This window comes from Nelumbo nucifera, chromosome 6 (genome assembly GCF_055504915.1).
Source record: "Nelumbo nucifera cultivar China Antique chromosome 6, China Antique-T2T, whole genome shotgun sequence".
NCBI classification, from domain to species: domain Eukaryota; kingdom Viridiplantae; phylum Streptophyta; class Magnoliopsida; order Proteales; family Nelumbonaceae; genus Nelumbo; species Nelumbo nucifera.
In genome coordinates this window covers 8,603,864-8,621,875 of record NC_142654.1, presented here as the reverse complement: position 1 = coordinate 8,621,875, position 18,012 = coordinate 8,603,864, and the positions used below count along the sequence as shown (strand labels likewise).

The following is an 18,012-nucleotide window of genomic DNA, read 5'->3' as shown; positions in this document are numbered from 1 at the left end:
ATAGGTAAAAAACGAAAATTTCATTAAAATAAAAGAAAAATTACATGTTGATGGTGATAAGGCATCACCCAGTTACAGCAATGATAAAAGGTTCCATTCTCGATATAAATTTTTCATATTACATATCTGAAATCCCAACACTTCCCCTAAATTTTCCCCCAGCTCCTCTTCATCAAGATGTCTGAATTCTGGATGAACCATAACCCAATCAGCAACCGACTTGCTTACAGCAGCTACTATCCTGTCCATGTTATAGTATTTGGCAACAAAAGTTCTTCTATTCTCCTCCTTCCAAATATTCGAAAAAATTGCAAATGCAATGCAGCTCCAAATCACCTTAGCCTTCTTAGAACCTCTTAACTTTGGCCACAAAGAAAAAATTTCTGAAGCTGAGTTTGGGAGAAAATCAGATACCCCAAACATTTTGGTGAACAATCTCCATAAAAGTCAGCAAACTTGCAGTTGAAAAATAGATGTCTGACATTCTCCCTCCTGTTCCTCACATAGACAACATCTATTAGTCATACTGAAACCTCTTGATTTTAGATGATCCACTGTTAGAATAATGCCCATTGCCACTAGCCAGGCAAAAGCTTCTACCCTTGGAGGAGCTGGGTTTCCCCACACTCCTAACTGATTTGAGTCTGAACTGTTTTTGCTAAGAGCAAGATAACAGGATTTCACAGAGAATTTTCTGTTTGAGCATTCCTTCCACCAGAGTTCATCCCTCATTTGAGAAGAGATCTTCACCTCCTCTAGCTTCCCTAACAGAACAATGCATTCTTCCACCTCTCTATCCCGCAAAGGCCTCCTGAATTTTGGATTCCAAATCAACCATTCTCCTCTTCTTTCATTGCAGCCACTAATAGTAATTTCAGCCTCAGCCAGCTAATATAGTCTTGGGAACAACTCCTTCAACTTGCCAACCCAACACCAATCATCCTCCCAAAACCTAATTCTTGATCCATCTCCTACTGAGAAGCTTGTTAGGCTTCCGAATTCCCTATTAAAACTCATGATCCCTTTCCACACACTCACCCCATATGAAGACCTTACCTCTCTAGGCTCCCAAGTCCCAACCAAACCTTGCCACCCCATACTTCCCCATCACCACCCTCTTCCACAAAGAATCCTCCTCTCTCCCTATCCCAAACCTCCAATAACCACTTCCCCAACAGGACCCTGTTAGAAACTTTCACTCTTCTAATCCCTATCCCTCCTTCTTTCTTTGGTCTGCATACCTTGTCCCACTTCACCAAGTGAAATTTCTTGTCCCCTCCCCCCCCCCCAACCTTCCCATAAGAAGTCTCTCTGAATTTCTCTATTCTTTCGGCCACCTGAGATGGGATTTTTAACAATGACAGATTATAGGTTGGAAGGCTAGAGGACACTTTTAATTCAAGTTATTCTCCCTCCCAGCGAGAGATACTTTGCTTTCCAACCATCCAACCTTCTTTCAACCCTTTCCACAATTGGTCTCCACAAAACAGAGAAATGCTAACAATAAAGCGTAAAACCTAATTACCCAGTGACATAAATACAATGCACTAACATATAGAGAAAGAGAAACTACCTCTAAGGTCTACTACCTTACTATGACAATCAATAACTTCTAAGGCAGCCGTAGCCTAATATGTGTTGTGTGTCGTCACATGTTCTACTATCTTACCATGACAAGTAGAGAAAACAAGGTAGATTATTAATGTGCTCGGATTTTTATATTAAGTAGAAAATTGATCCTCTTTTACAAAACTTTGAGAATTAAGGAGGTTAAGTCTAGAAGCTTCCAGGACACCTCTCTTGAGGTTCTTGCACCTGATGAATTGGGTAGACTGGATCAAAACAGCAGGCCATCTAGGCCAAGTTGAGCCTCCATTGTGAGCTTTGTGAAAGGCAAAGGAGCTCAGTCTTTGATTTTTCTCCTTTTTTATTTGGTTACACAACAAGGTATGTCTTGATCAATTTGTACAGTCTCAACAACTCTGTAATGTAACTCCAACATCACTTAAGTGAATTTTTTTCATTTACAGACAACCAACGAGTCTGTAACAGGATTTCTGTCAACTCAATTAAGCTTCTTGGATTAGGAGCTTCTGATAAGAGCTGGAGTTGCTGAACAGAAAGACGTAATATTTTGTCTTTTAGTTATTAAAATGATTAAATAATTAAATTTTCAAGGATATAGTGGCCTAACTAACTTCAGTTTAAGACATTAAGGAGCACACAACCTCCTCAAAATCTTATTCGCTTTCAGCTTGTGAATAACCCTATTCAGTTCTACATTAAAGAAGAAGAAGAAGAAGGGTTCAGCCAGTTGAGGAAAAGTTAACCCTCACTAGTCAACCCACTTGTATTTATATCAAATAAACTCAGTTACAAGAAAGACAATATTGTCCCTTATAATTGATGGGACACATAACTTAAACTTGAACAAAACATTCCTTTCACTCTCAAATATATAAGCCTAAAAGACCAAAATACTCCTATTCTGTGAACTCTCACACTCCCCCTCAAGCTGGAGAGTATATGTCATATAGTCCCAACTTGTCACAAATATAATCTACTCTGCCCCGAGACAATCCCTTTGTAAAGAGATCTGCCCACTGATTTCCTGAGCTCACATGAGATGTAGTTATCACTCCACTGATCACTTTCTCTCTTACAAAGTGACAATCGACCTCAATATGCTTTGTTCTCTCATGGAAGACTAGATTAGAAGTGTGAACAGCTGCTTGATTATCACAGTATAGTCTCATGGATTTGTCAACTGAGAACCACATCTCTTGTAACAAGTTCTTTAACCATACTAGTTCACATGTGGTATGAGCCATAGCCCTGTACACAGCTTCTGCACTACTCCTTGCCACCACTATTTGTTTCTTACTCTTCCAAGTTACAAGATTGCCACCAAGGAAGGTACAATACCCTGTAGTTGATCTCCTGTCTGATATAGAACCAGCCCAATCAGCATCTGTATACCCTACTATCTCAAGAGTCCCTCCACTTTTGTATAGAAAACCACGACCTGGAGCACCCTTCAAATATCTAACAATCCTTAGAACTGCTTCCCAATGAGGAATCTGAGGATGTTGCATAAACTAACTCACCATACTCATAGATAATGATATATTTGGCCGGGTAATAGTCAAATAATTCAACTTTCCCACCAACCTCCTGTATCTTCCAAGATCATCAAACTCTTCACCTACATCAACACTCAACTTGACATTCAGTTCCATAGGAGTCTCGGCTGGTTTAGCACCTAATAGTCCAGTTTCTTCAAGTAGGTCAAGAATATATTTTCTTTAACATAAGTTAATTCCATGCCATGACCTTATAACTTCTATTCCCAGGAAGTACTTCAGCTTACCCAAATCTTTTGTATTGAAGTAGTCCTATAGGAATTTCTTCAAATTGTCAATTCCATTACTGTCACTCCCAATTATGACAATATCGTCCACATACACCACTAGCAAGATTTTCCCATCTTTTGAGTCATGGTTGAACACAGAATGATCTACCTAACACTGTTTCATCCCAAAGTTCTTCACTACTTCACTAAACCTGCCAAAACATGCGCATGAAGATTACTTCAGTCCATAAATTGCCTTTTTGAGTCTACAAACCTTACCATCCCCCCCCCCCTAAGCAACAAACCCTAGTGGTTCCTCCATATACACCTCCTCAATGAGATCACCATGCAAGAAGGCATTTTTTATGTCAAGCTGCAAGAGAGGCCAATCATACATAGCGGCTAATGAAATCAACACCCGAACTGAACCAATTTTAGCCACAGGAGAAAATGTCTCCATATAGTCCACACCATACAACTGAGAATAGCCCTTGCCATTAACCTGGCCTTCAATCGTTCCACACTACCATCTGGAAGATACTTCACTGTGTAGACCCATTTACACCCAACAACATGCTTCCCAAGAGGAAGAGTAAAGAGTTCCCACGTGTGATTGTGTTGTAGAGTAGACAATTCTTCTTCCATTGCTTGCCGCCACCCTAAGGTAAGGGCTTCCTGGATAGTTTTGGAAATGGAAACAGATGATAGCAATGATATAAAGTTTCGATGGGAAGCAGAAAGGTGAGCAGCTGAAACATAGTGTGAAATAGGATGAGAAGTACAAGTACGTTTACCTTTCCATAGTTCAATAGGAAGATCAAGGTCCAAGGGAGAAGGTGCAACCACAGGATCTTCCAACGAGGACTGAATTGGAGGAGGGGCCGGTGCTCTTCTGTGAGAATACACTTGTCTAATTGGTGGTCTCTCATTAGTAACTGGCACAGGAGGGGGATTCGCAATTGGAATAGGAACCACGGGAAGAGGATCCTCAACAGGGACAGGAAGTGGAACTACGGGGGAAGGAGAAGGAACCACAGTGTCCGAGAAAAATGAGACCAATTCAAAGAAAGTGACATCAGAACACACAAATGACTTATGAGAGTTAGGGTTATAGCACTTGTACCCTTTTTGAGTCCTGGAGTATCCAAGGAAGATGCATTTAGTAGCTCGTGCATCTAACTTGTCTAAACTAGGCCCCAAATTTTGAACAAAACAAACACACCCAAAGACTCTCGATGTGAGAGGAAACAGAGCCAAAGTGGGAAACAAAACTGAGAAGGGGGATTGACTTCCAAGGATGGACATGGGCATCCGATTGATGAAAAAGCATGATGTGAGGACAGCATCACTCCAAAAACGCTTTGGGACATTCATATTAAGCATCATAGACCGAGCAGTTCCAAGGAGATGTCGATTTTTTCCGTTCAGCTACACTGTTCTGTTGTGGGGTGTAGGAACAAGAAGTTTGATGAATTATCCCATGGTGTTCTAAGTATTGCTGAAATGGTGTTGAGTTGTACTCTTTTGCATTATCATAACAAAGAATTTTAATATGAACACCAAATTGGGTACGTATTTCAGCATAAAAATTTTGAAAAATAGAGAATAATTCACTGCAATCTTTCATAAGATAGAGTCATGTCATCCTTGAAAAGTCATCAACAAAAATTACAAAATACTTATAACCATTGTATGGCATTACTTTAATTGGACCCAAAACATCATAATGAACTAAAGAAAAATGACTCAAGGCACGACTATCAACTCTCGGACTAAAAGAAACTCTATGATGTTTCCCAAGCTGACACAACTCACAATCCAACGATGAAAGATGACTTAAGGAAGGAACCAGCAACTTTAAAGCCTTGAGGGAAGGATGACCAAGTCTACAGTGCCATTGAAGAGGAGTAAGAGACGATTGAAATGCTATTGGCGAGCCACCACCATCAAGGTAATACAATCCACCTGCCTCATGCCCTCCACCAATCTTCATCCCTGTCTTGAGATCCTGAAACACACAAGAAGAGATAAAAGGTTTGAGATGTGGAGGACGGAGAAAGTGAAGAAAATACATTTGGAATCCCAAACATATGATCCGAGGCTCCAAAGTCAATTATCCAGTGTGAAGGCTTGGAAGCCAAGCAAACCATACCTGAATGGGCAAGGGTAGTTGTGTTCTGCTGAGAAGATGTCTGAAGGAACTGCTCATATACCGCACGTGGTACATTCACCATCTCCTTCCCAGAAGCACCAGTAGATGTAGAGGGGGTCTGATCAGTTTGTTGATTTTCACTAGTTGTACCACTGCCCCTAGTCACAACAAGGTTAGCCCAAGTGTTGGGTGGACCATGTAAATCATAGCAAAAATTAACAGTGTGCCCCTCTAATCCACAGTATGTACACTTTCCTAGGAGCATTACTTCTTCCTTTACCACAACCTCCACTCCAGCCACCAACACGGTTAAACATGGGACCACCTAGGTTACCTGGAAGTCCACGGCCACCACCTCCACCACCTCTATTTCCATGGCCTCCCCCTCTAGTCACCACCAAACCAGATCTGTCTGAGAGAGAAGAATACTCTGTAGACTCAATAGATGTCCTCCTAAGACGGGCAAACACTTCTTCAAGTGAGGGAAGAGCAAACCCCCTCAGTATTTGTGCTCAAACAGGTTCATATTCAGCCTTCAAACCCACCAGAAACCTTGTCACATCAAGTTGTTCTCGTTGTTGTTGCTGAACATGAGCATCCAGTGTCAGAGGATGATATACATTATGCTCATTTTGGATATTTCTCAGACTTACATAGTATTCCTCCAAGCTTTGATTGTCTTGCTTCAGATTAAAGTACTCTTGGTACAACTGATACACCCTAGTTGTATTGTCTTATCCGGAATACAGTTTCTTAGCAATGGTCCCAGATTTCTTTAGTTGTATCTAGGAACATAAAGTTCACACTGATTTTAGGTCCCATGCTATTCCACAACCAGGTCATAATTTGAGCACCCTCTTGCTCCCAATCACTGAACCCTAGAGAGTCAGAGGAAGCTTTTTCCTCTCTCACATGCTTTACCTTCTTCTTGGCCTTTAAGAACACCTCCACTGACTTGGCCCACGGCACATAGTTCTCACCATTCAACTTAATAGATGACATTTGAACATTTAAATAATCTAGAGAGATCATAATACCAGTTTTGTTGTCACTACCATCTCCGGCTGACATCATTTTCAACCAAATCTCCTCACTTCACAAAGGAATCACTGTTATAGACAAGGTTTTTACCTTCAACTATTCAGAATCAAACCACACACAACTTAGCACAGTATAAACACTACCACACTACTGCTGTCGTGAACTTCAGCAACTGAAAACCCTACTTTCAACGACATACCCAGGCATAAACAGAGGAAAAAGGGACTGATATGCATACTAATCACTTCACACCACCACAGAAATATATTATAGACCAAAACACAGCATTCGCAGTCCACTATTTGGGCGGAAAAAAAAACTGTTCATACCTGTCCACAAACAGCCCTCTTTGTATCACAGAATAGAGGGCATCTACTACACCACTTCAACGACCACCACCACAGCAACTGGAGGCATACTTACCTCCAAAAACAGAAAACAACCACTCCTTTTTGGCCTCTTGTCGAGCTTCCAATCAGGCTAGGAGAAAATCGATGAAATCTGATATAGCTGGCGGCGAACTCAGGAAGAAGAAAGGGTGATGAGGAAAGAAGAAAAAGAAGAAAAGTAAACTGGGTTTTATTGCTCTGATACCATGTGAATAACCCTATTCAGTTCTAGGTTAAAGTAGATAAGAAGAGGAAGAAGAAGAAGAGAAGAAGAAGAAGGGTTCGGCCAGTTGAGGAAAAGTTAACCCTCACTAGTCGACCCACTTGTATTTATATCAAATAAACTCAGTTACAAGAAAGACAATATTGTCCCTTATAAGTGATGGGACACAACTTAAACTTGAACAAAACAGACCTTTCACTCTAAAATAGATAAGCCTAAAAGACCAAAATATCCCTGTTCTGTGAACTCTAACACAGTTCAACATTATAGTAGTTCTATGATTTATGTTGGTAAGTATCAGTTTTTGGAGTCATTGATAACAGCTAAGTTGGCTGAACTGAATTGCATACAGTTTTTCTTTTAGTGAATAAGCAATTAAGTAGCATACCAGTTCCCTAATTGGTGAATGATATGTTGGAGTGACTAGGTTATGCCTAACCATGTGACCATATGACTAATTTATCCACTAAAAGACAAACCAATAAGTAATTGAGTTCAGCCACATTTCTTTTTATCAATAACTGCAAACTTTCATTAATGTTAAAAAGTTAGAGTTGTACAATAATGAGAAAATGTAGAGTCACATAGCACCTTAGAAGATGCTTCCTTATTAGAAATCCAAGTCAAATAAGCCATAGGTCAAATAGTCATTTTTCAAAAGGTTTTCTAGCAGATTTAGTAAGCTTTGAAGCATTCTAACTATGGGTATAAGTTGGAGAGTGATTATAAGTCCTACATTAGGGAAGTAAGTCTACAAAAAAGTCCACGATGAAGAGTTTACAATCTTTCCCAGAACAATTGCTGTCTATTGACTCCCTGTTTTGCTAGTGCATTCACCATCCCATTAGCAGTTCTTCTAACCCAGTTAAAAGAGACATTCAACTCCCTTGCTAAGTATTCTATCTCCCTGAAGGCATACCTGTAGATCCAAGGTGCTGGGTTACTTGCCACCCAAGATATAATCAGTTTTGAATCCCCTTTCACTTCCACTTGTTGCAGTCCAAGCTGTTTTGTCAATCTTAATTCATTTCTCCTTGCAGTAGTGCCAAAGATTCTGCTCTAATCAAATCTCCAAACCCAACTAGTCCAAGATATTGCTTTCAAATGCAATGATGAGATTTTTTGGCAAAATTATGTACTTTCATTTCTTTTCTTTGTTTAAGAGGAAAGGAAGTCTATAAAAGTTCCATAAATTGCTTTCAAGTAGAATGACGAGATTTTTTTGGAAAAAAAATAAAATAAAATTATGCACTTTCATTTCTTTTCTTTGGTTAAGATGCTCAAGAATATTTCTTCAATGATTCAAAGAGGACCTTGTTTAAATTTGGTGTGGTTCCACATTGATTCAGGAAGAAAGGTTTAACTCCTCAAATTATATTTGTTCTGTTACTACTTTTTTTGGAGCAATTTGAGTAGTGTACTGCTTGTATACAGTGTTTTCTCTCTATATTTTTTGGTAAAATTCTCTCTCTTAAATCATTTTGATTTTACTTTGACAGAAATAAATATCACATGTCAGGATCCATGAGAAGGGATTTCAATATCCAGGTGTAAATCAAAACTGTGCACCCATACTACAGCCAACAAATTCTAGATGAAATGAATAATAGACAACTGCAAGTTTTGCTCAATCATAAAAATATTTGGCACATTGCCCAAAAAGGTAAATCACAAAAATTTTCATCTTAAAAGTACCTCAGAGAGTGCCTTACGGATTCCTAAGCTCTGCTCATCTAAAAGCAACTTGACAGCCTCAACAAGTAAAGGCCTTTTAGCATGCCAAGCTTCAGACAACCTCAAGAGGGAGAAAAAATAAGTTAATCCCTGTAAGACAATTGCAACTGGAAGATCCAAATTATGAAACGGAAAGAAACCTGGGCAAGAGATGCTTTAAGACACAAAGTGCCCCATATGTATAAGGTTCTTCCTTTAACCTGCATTTCTGGTTACAGTAGAACATATAAATTCAGGTAAGTGGAGGAAACAAAAACACTAATTTCCTTATAAACTAACACAGAGAAAGAGAGAACAAGAAAAAGAAAAGGAAAAAAGTAAGAAGAAAAAACAAAAACAATTACATTTGGCAGGTAATGCATTCCCAAAAGGTATACCACCTGAAATTGGTACTCACATTCAGAAGAAACATAAAGAGATCCTCAGAATATACCAAACCAACAGTCAGAAAGCAGTGCTGAACTTCATTATATGTCTGCATCCATCCACATACACAACAATATAAATATGAAATTATTACAGATAGTGTAGCATAAAATAACTCTGGCAACACATAAAAGAATCAGATTCATTAGGTATAAGAGAATGAAGCCTTCTCTTCCAATCTTATATGGAGTATATAATTCATACTTTTTATCAGTATACAAAAATATCCAGTAACGAGAGAAAAAGAGGTGCAAAGTCAAGTAGCTCCTAAGAGTAGTCTAGAACATGGTGTTCTCTGGATGATGATGCACTGCACTGGAACCCAGATGGCCAGATGTAATATTTCACTAGGGCATTCTTTGTAAACAATTCATGGCAAAGAAACACAGTTTCACTGATAAGTGAGCTATGGTTTCTGCACACCCTAATGAACTATATCAGGAAGATAAAAAAATACATTTAACAAAATAAAATCTTGGAACTATAACTAGTAAAAACATGAAACTAGTAGATACAATAAAAATAAAAAATAAAAAACATTAATTAATATAGAACGTTTACAAGAGACAAAATGGAAATGAAAAAGGCTGGTTTACTTACATCAACCTCATCAATCTCATCCATCATTGGTTCATCTTCATCGGCCTCCCGATCTCCTTCTCTACTTTCTTCTAAGGGGAAAGTTCTGTACTTCTTCCCTTTGTATGTTCTAACTCCATCTCCTGTCTTACTTCCTTCCTCCTCTCTTCCCCCTCCCTCAGTCCCCAGATCTTCCTCCCCTCCTTTCTCCTCTCTTAGAACTTCATTCATTTCTCATTCTACCTTCCGCACTGACTCTTCCACATCTCCCATTTCCTTTGCCCCGATCACCCCAATCACCTCATCCTCTTGACTTCTTTTCCCCTCTTCTTCAGCTCTATTTTCAACCCTAATCAGTAAAACCTCAGTCGCCTCTCTACTAATCTCTTCTTCTACTACCACCATTTTTTCTCCCCAATCATCTCCTTCAATCCTTTCCAAATCTTCTCCCTCACCGTTAGTAATGTCCAATACATCTTCCCGCCCTTCCCTATTTTTTGTTGTATATGATTGACTTCACAATTAGCTGAGTCCCCCTCTTATCTTCAGCACTCCTTTTCTCGCCCCTGTCATCTTCCTGTATCGCCATTGAAGCTTTCTTTATGGGGAAGAAAACTGTCGTTCTCCAAACAAAACCTTTGGCATCACATGTGTCCTCTTCTGTGACCACCTTCTCTGTTGAATCCTCTTCAACCTCTAGGACCCCAGATCTATCTACAGGGCTTCTAGTTTCTCCCAATGTTTCTTTTCTCGGCTGAAGAGTTTTACATTCTTCTAACTGCACAACCCCATAAGCCTCTAGGGCCGACTCACCTTCATAATTGGGCCTAGATTTCAACTAATTTCTGAAGGATTTAAAACTCCTGATCCCTTTATTAGAATCCTGTTTAACATTCAAACATTTCCGGCCCTGGAATTTGCCCTCTATTATGCCCATGTGCTCCCCAAGTGGATCACGTGTAGAACCACTAATAACCGAGTTGTATAGGCTTTTCTTTCTCTTGATACACTTGTTCGTCTTCCTCTTCTCCCTTTCCAATCTCCCTATTCTCAATATCATTGTTACGATTCAATCTCGCATTTTTAAAACCCAACATCTCTTTGCTCTCTCCCTTCTCCCCGATGGCTTCCAATCTGCTTGTGCCATGTCGGCTCCACCAAACCCTACCTGCAGCTTCAACTTCTCATCTCCCATACCACAGAGACGCTTCAGCTTCCAATGCCACCCAGAGCTTCCACCATCTCCCTCCAGCAAAGAAGTCGATTGTGCGAGAAACCACGAATGGAATATAAGAAACCACCTCTCATCTAAGGGCACAACCCATAAGGTATTTTGATGACTTGGGTATTGAGTGGCATATCTTTTTTTCCTAATAGATGTTAAAGGAATGGAATATGAGAAACCAACAAGGCACAACCCTGTAGATTGGAGCTTTGGATAGGCAAATCTTCTAATGGCAAGTTTTAATACAACCATGGATCCATTTGCACTACTTCTCTCCAAATCCAAAAATCTTCAACACCTCCAACAAGAACTCCCAAACCACCAGGTCATAAGCTTTCTCCAAATCAAGCTTACAGACTAGCCCCTTTTTTTCCATTTCTTTTCAACTCCTCCACACTCTCATTAGCAATCAAAGTTTGGTCAATAATCTGCCTATCTTTAACAACTTGGTTTGGGGCAATTATAGAGGGAAGCACACATCTAATCCTTCGAGAAAGCACCTTCGCAATGATCTTATATAGGTTATTAATCAAACTTATGTGCCTAAACTCCCTTGGATGGTTTGCACCCAATTTTTTAGGGACCAAAGCAATGAAAGAAAAGTTCAACCCTAGGTTTATAATCCCCTTATCAAGAAACTCATTTAAAACTTTTTGGAGATCATCTTTCAAAGTGTCCCAGCAATCTTGATAAAAGGCCATTGTAAACCTATCCGAATCTAGTGCTTTTGCTCTATCCATTGAGAAAACCACTTCCCTTATTTCCTCTAACTCAAACTTCCTTTCCAACCAACCCTTATGAACTTCGGATAACTGTGGCCAATCCAGTCCATCTATCCTTAACCTCTCATTTAGGGTCTTCTAAAAAGGGACTTAAAGTGTGCCACAAAAGCTCCAGCAATTCTACTTTGATGAGTTACTGTTACACCTTCCAAATCCAATTTTGAGATAAATTTTTTCTCCTCCTGTCATTTGCTAAGGCATGGAAAAATTTAGTGTTCCTATCCCCTTCCTTTTTTTATCAATAACTGAAATTCATCAATAATCAAGAAAAAGGAGGATACAAAAGAAGGAGAGAAACTCCTAATTCCCCCAGACGGAGGCCATAAAATGAATTACAATATAGCCCAAAATTAGTTTTTCTTCCCACCCCTTGTTTAGCTAAAGCATCAGCTATGGAGTTGGCATCCCTCTTAACCCAATTCAGCTTGACATCCATTCCTTGTGTCAAGTATCTGTTATCTAAATTTCCTTTTCTCATTCATGTAAGCCCACCACCCCTTCTCCTCCTCTTTTCAAAGCCTGTCAATAACCAGCTTAGAGTCCCCTTCAATTAATACCTTAGTAAGGTTAAGCTGTTTGGCTCTCTTGGCTCCTTCCACCACAGCAAGGATTCCCGCTCTTAGTGAAATCCCAACACCACTGGGAGCAAAGAAAAGAGCCACAATTTTGCCATCTTCACCCCTAAAAACACCTCCAGTACCTGAAGGTCCGGGATTTATTTCACTGCTACCATCAAAATTCAGCTTGGTGAACCCATTAGTAGGTGGAGGCCAAGTAGGCACAACTAACTCTTTCAATGGATCAAAATCAGCCACTTCTCTCTACTTTTTTGCCCCTAAACCTGTTTGCTCTGCAAAACCTTCGATTTGGTTCTCATCACCATCACCCTTGTGTCTTTCTTCACCTATCCCTCTGTTGAGTTGTTCGGTTTGGGGCCATCTTTTACTTCATGTTTGTCTTTCTTACTGGGCCTAAATGGGCCTTATTGTTTTGTCTTTATATTTTACATTTTTAAGTTGTCACATGGATGGTCATATGACCCCTGTAGTTACTGCCATCCTATGAGAGCTTTGATGTAATTTTTCCACTTAATTGTTTCTGAAATATAGAAGTGAGGAATCTAACAATCCCGATAATCTATTTTTCTCCCTAACACCTACATTCTTCTCCCCTTCTCTTCTCTTCTACTTTGCATACCTGTTACATAGTGTTTTCTTTGTTTTGCATTGCTGAATCAAACAAGTTGGTATCAGAGCACTTGTACTCTTTTTTTATCTCTTATAATCCCATACACACTCAGATCAACAGTATCTATGGAGTAGCGAGGTGTTGATCATCATCTAACATTGCAACCTAGTTGGTAAAGGTTTTTAGACTTTTGAATGCTGTTTGGGAGCCAAGATGTGGATCTAAATGTTGCTGTCCAAAATCAGAACCAACTGGAGAGAAAGAAGTGTATTCTGATTAAAGTTCTTTAAGATCATCTTTTAACAATTTCTCAACAATCCTGAAAAAAGCCATAATGAATCCATCAAGGCCCAGTGCTTTTCTCTATCCATAGAAAATATTGCATTTTAATTACCTCCAAATCAAATGATCTTTCTAGATTCTCCACCAACTCCCTACCCGAAGTAAGTTGAAGTAATCCCCAAAGGCCAATGCAACCTAATTTTTAAAAATTCAAAAATGACAAAAAGTTGCATGTTAACTTGAAAAGGGGGGAAAAAGGCCAATATGAAGACAAAAGTAATGCAGCATACTTCATTAAAATGAACCTGATCATAGCTTATTTAATTTGACAAGGACTACTACAAACCACCAATAAATGGAAGAGGTTAGACCTTCCAAGTTCCATTATCCTTTATCACTTGTAATTAAAAATAATCACATAAGTAAATAAAAAAGTCAACCATAGAATTAATGCATGGACAAGAAATGATAAAGGCCATTACTAAATGTTGGTCCCAGCAATCTGGGGTCATGGGATGGGTAGACTGGGTACGGTGCTAACCTTTGGCATTTTTTGCACAAAGTAACCGCCCTCAGACTCGAATCTGCGTTCTCACGCTTGCAGCTTGCAAGCTCAAGATTTTAATATTACACCAAGTAATGGCCCCTATGAACAAGAAATGATGTTTAGAAAAAAAAAAAAAAAAAAAAAGAAAGGGTCATCAATTATTATTGAAGCAACACCTTCAGTCCCACTGAAAAGTCGGAATGCTCCTTGTTTTCACTATTAATGCAGACAACTGGGAGAAGCGTGGCCAAGATAACTGTAAGTTCCTGCTAGTCAAAATATAGTGGTATAACAGAGTAAAACATCATGATAACTAATCACAAACTTAATAAACATTTTTTATAGATACACAAACTCAAGAAATATGTTCATGGCCAATTAGTAATTGTAATAAGCGACCCTCCCAACAAAATAGAAAAAAAAGTATTCTTAAAGGATCATAGCAGAGCAGTATAACAGTGCAGCATATAAATCAATTCCAACCTAAAATACCCAAAAGACAAGCAATTAAACTACCTCTATGCCAATATATGCACACACAAACATTCTATATGGATAAAGATGTCTCAGGTTACAACTGATTGTGCTATAACAATTTTAATAGGGGTTTGTTCAAGACTTGATAGTGATTTTGTGATAATGTTTTAAAATGTGTTGGTGAGCTTCGGTGAGGAATGTGGGGAAGTTGAAGGAGAGACTCGAGTTCCTGCATCACTGAGGAACATGGTGCGATTTATTAACTCAGATCCAGATATTTGAGATGTGAAGACTTGGGTGTCGGTGGAATGGCATGGAAGAGGGTTCAAAGGAGTGAGAAGATTAGGAGCTTGCCTGTTTCTGTTTAGTTTCAGGAGTAGGAACAATAAAGAGATTGTGTGGGAACATGATAGGTATGGAGTTAGTAGGTTTCCAGAGTTAAGACTGGATAAAAGGTGCCCGACGGTGGGACAAATCTCTGAAGAAGTAAACTTCATATGGATCGATGTTTACAGGATTCCACTACATGCTTAGAGTACAGAAACTTTTAAAGCAGTTGGGGACGCTGTGGGAAAATTTAAAAGATAGAAATTATCTAGGGGTACAGCTGCAGTTTGCAAGAATCCTAATTCAGACGGAGAATGCGGTGAAAATTCATCCTCTTCTTGACCTGTTTTATTCTGGAGAACAGTACCAACTCAGGATTGTTGTGGCAGGAAGAGATCCTTGCTTCAATAAGGGGGAGGTTTCCTGGAGACCAGAACTTGAGGAGGGGAGGAGTAGAAGTGGGATGGAAGGAAGGAAGAGAGCAGGAGAAATCGGATAAAGGAAGAGAGAAGAAGATGAACAGTCAAAGTGGTCAGGGGAGCATAGGGAGGAAGAAGAAGAAGCTGAAAGGTCGGGGCAAAGACAAAATAAGGGCAAATTTTGTAATTTTATGAAAAAATACCTATTTAATGAATAAGGGTAAAATGGGTAAAGAGGGTAAAGAGGATGGGGAAGTTTAAAAATTTGAAGTAAAGAGGGAGGAAAAAAGACAATTTTGGGGCTAGAAAAAGGGAAAGTAGAGGCTGCAGTCAAAGGAACTCTTGGAGCGTAGGAAAAACAGAGCTTGACGAACAAGAGATAGGTTCAAGTTACACATCAAATCGGAACAGGAGAGTGGTTCGAGAGTGGAGAAGAAGGGTCAAGAGGAGGAAAAACAGAAGACCTGCGGGAGTTAGGAAAGACAAAAAGAACAAGAAGAACCAAAGGAGAAGGCGAGCAAGAAAGGAATAGCAAAGGAAGGAAATGGGAGGAAGCAAGGACATTTGGGGCGACATCTGCTGAATTTTCAGTTTTATAAGATGGTGCAGAAAGTGGGGAGAGCTGTAAGGAAAAAGAGCAGTGTGATCTTTCCATGGCAACACATCAAAGCAACAAGTTTCAGGTAGGCCAAATCAGTACCAATTATCTTGAGGTGGGAGGATTTGAGGAATCCCTAGGGAAAGGGACAGGTGTGTCTCAGAATTTGGGGGAGGGGATGGTAAAGGAGGCAAGGGAGCCGGGGAAGGAAATAAGGGAGAAGAGAGTGGTTGCAGATGAGCAAACTGAAGGGGGGAAAGAATCTGGGGTGTTGGAGATTGGTGAAACTGTTGAGGGAGGTAAGGAAACGACGAGGGTTAGTGTGGGTGAGGGAGGGGATGTGTTGGAAACCTTTGGGGAAGAGTTAGAAGATCCAGGAGAAAAGGAGAATACTGGGGAAAGGGAGACTGGTAAGGAACAAGTATATAAAAGGAAAAAATAAAGAACAAGGCCTTTGGAAGATAAGGGAGAAGGGGAAGCGGCAGAGGAACAGGAGCAGGTGGAGACTGATGAGACACACTAGGTTGGCCAGACAGCTGATTTTGATAAAGTAATTGATGCAGAGGTGAGGGTGAGCAAAGTTCTGAGTCTTTTCTTTTTAGAGGGAGAGGAGTTCACAAGGAGAGCCTTTAGAGAAGTGGAAGAAGAGTGCAAAGGGGAAGAACAAGGAATAGGGAGAAGTCTCAGGAGAGAGAAATAAAAAACAAAAAAGGAAAAGAGAGAGAGAGAGAGAGAGAGAGAGGGAAAAGAAGGAAAGAGAGAAAAAGAAAAGAAAGGAAGGAAAAAAGATATTGCTAAGAAAGGTAAAGTAAGGAAATCAAAGATAACAATTTGTTCTTGGAATGTTAGAGGGCTGAGAGATCCAAAGCACGGAGAGGTGGTTAGGAATTTTGTAAGTCCACAGATTGTGGCAGCAAGAAGCAATGCTGTAACTGAATATAGAGCCATGGCACACACTATATGTGAACTAGTATGGTTGAAGAATCTCTTACAGGAGATGGGGTACACAATTGATAGTCCCATAAAGCTGTATTGTGACAACCAAGCTGCAGTCCACATTTCATCTAATCCAATTTTCCATGAGAAAAAAAAAAAAAAAAAAAACATATAGAAGTTGATTGTAACTTTGTGAGAGAAAAGGTGCTAAGTGGAGTAATAAGTACTGCATATTTAAACATAGGAAGTCAATGGGCAGACCTGCTCACCAAGGAGTTGAGCGGGGGAAGACTGGATTACATTTGTAACAAGCTAGGACTATATGATATGTACTCACCAGATTGAGGGGGAGTGTTAGAATCGGCTATACAGGGGCAGTTTGGTCATTTCATTTTACATTAAAAGTGTGGTATTATGTCTTTTATATTTTGGTTTAAGTACTATATCCCATACTTAATTAGGGGCATAAGTGTCTTTGTCTTCTTTAATCAGAAACGTATAAATAATACCTGGCCGACTAGAGAAAGACATCTTCTCTAGTTTGAACCAGTTCTCTCTCTTCTGATATTATTCTCTGCTTTTCTAGGGCTGAAACCAGTACAGATCAGTTTTGTAACACAAAGCAATCTTGCTTTCTTGCTTCCTCTTATCTTCGGCCATGTAGAAAAAATTTCTGCAGCAGATTCTGGATAAAAGTTAGATAACCCAAACAAAACAGCGAAAATCTTCCACAAAAACCCAGCAACCTTACACGAGAATAGATGGTTAACAGTTTCCTCCCATTCTTTACAGAGGAAGCACATGTTAGCCATGTTGAAACCCCTGGATTTCAGATGCTCCACTATCAGTATATTATCCATTGCCACGAGCCAAGCAAACGCTTTAACCCTTGAAGGAACTGGATTTCCCCATACACCATCTAGCTGATTTGGATCTGAATCACCCGAGTATAACCATGTAGCATGATTTAACAGAGAACTTCCCATTTGAGCACTCTTTCCACCAAAGTTCATCCCTTGTTTGAGATGATATCTTCACTTCCTCTAGTTTATCCAGAAGATATATGCATTCCTCCACTTCTCTGTCAAGTAAAGGCCTTCTAAACTTTGTACACCATATCAAATGATCACCCCTCCTCTCATAATATTGATTTATAGAAACTTCAGCCTCAGTCAACCTATACAGCCTTGGACATAGATCACACAATTTGCCTGCCCCGCACCAATCATCCTCCCAAAACCTCTGCACCATCTTCAACTGAGAAACTTGTTAGGCATCTGAGATCCTAATTGAATTTCATGATCCCCTTCCACACACTCACCCCATATGAAGACC

At 39.6% G+C, this 18,012-nt stretch overlaps 1 protein-coding gene across 5 annotated transcripts in view; it reads right to left on the bottom strand.

Annotated features, from left to right (window-relative positions):
* LOC104604583 (ARM repeat superfamily protein) overlaps nt 1-18,012 on the bottom strand; it is a 123,423-nt gene that overhangs the window by 72,422 nt on the left and 32,989 nt on the right. For all 5 annotated transcript variants that reach the window (XR_016077378.1, XR_736427.3, XR_016077379.1 and 2 more), the window contains exons 12-15: nt 14,097-14,186; nt 9,289-9,366; nt 9,032-9,099; nt 8,853-8,952 (exon numbers count right to left, since the gene is read on the bottom strand). Coding sequence is in view for 1 of the 5 variants with exons in the window: in XM_010268994.2 (XP_010267296.1) it covers nt 8,853-8,952; nt 9,032-9,099; nt 9,289-9,366; nt 14,097-14,186 (336 nt within the window). In the remaining 4 variants the exon portion in view is untranslated. The remainder of the gene's footprint in view (nt 1-8,852; nt 8,953-9,031; nt 9,100-9,288; nt 9,367-14,096; nt 14,187-18,012) is intronic.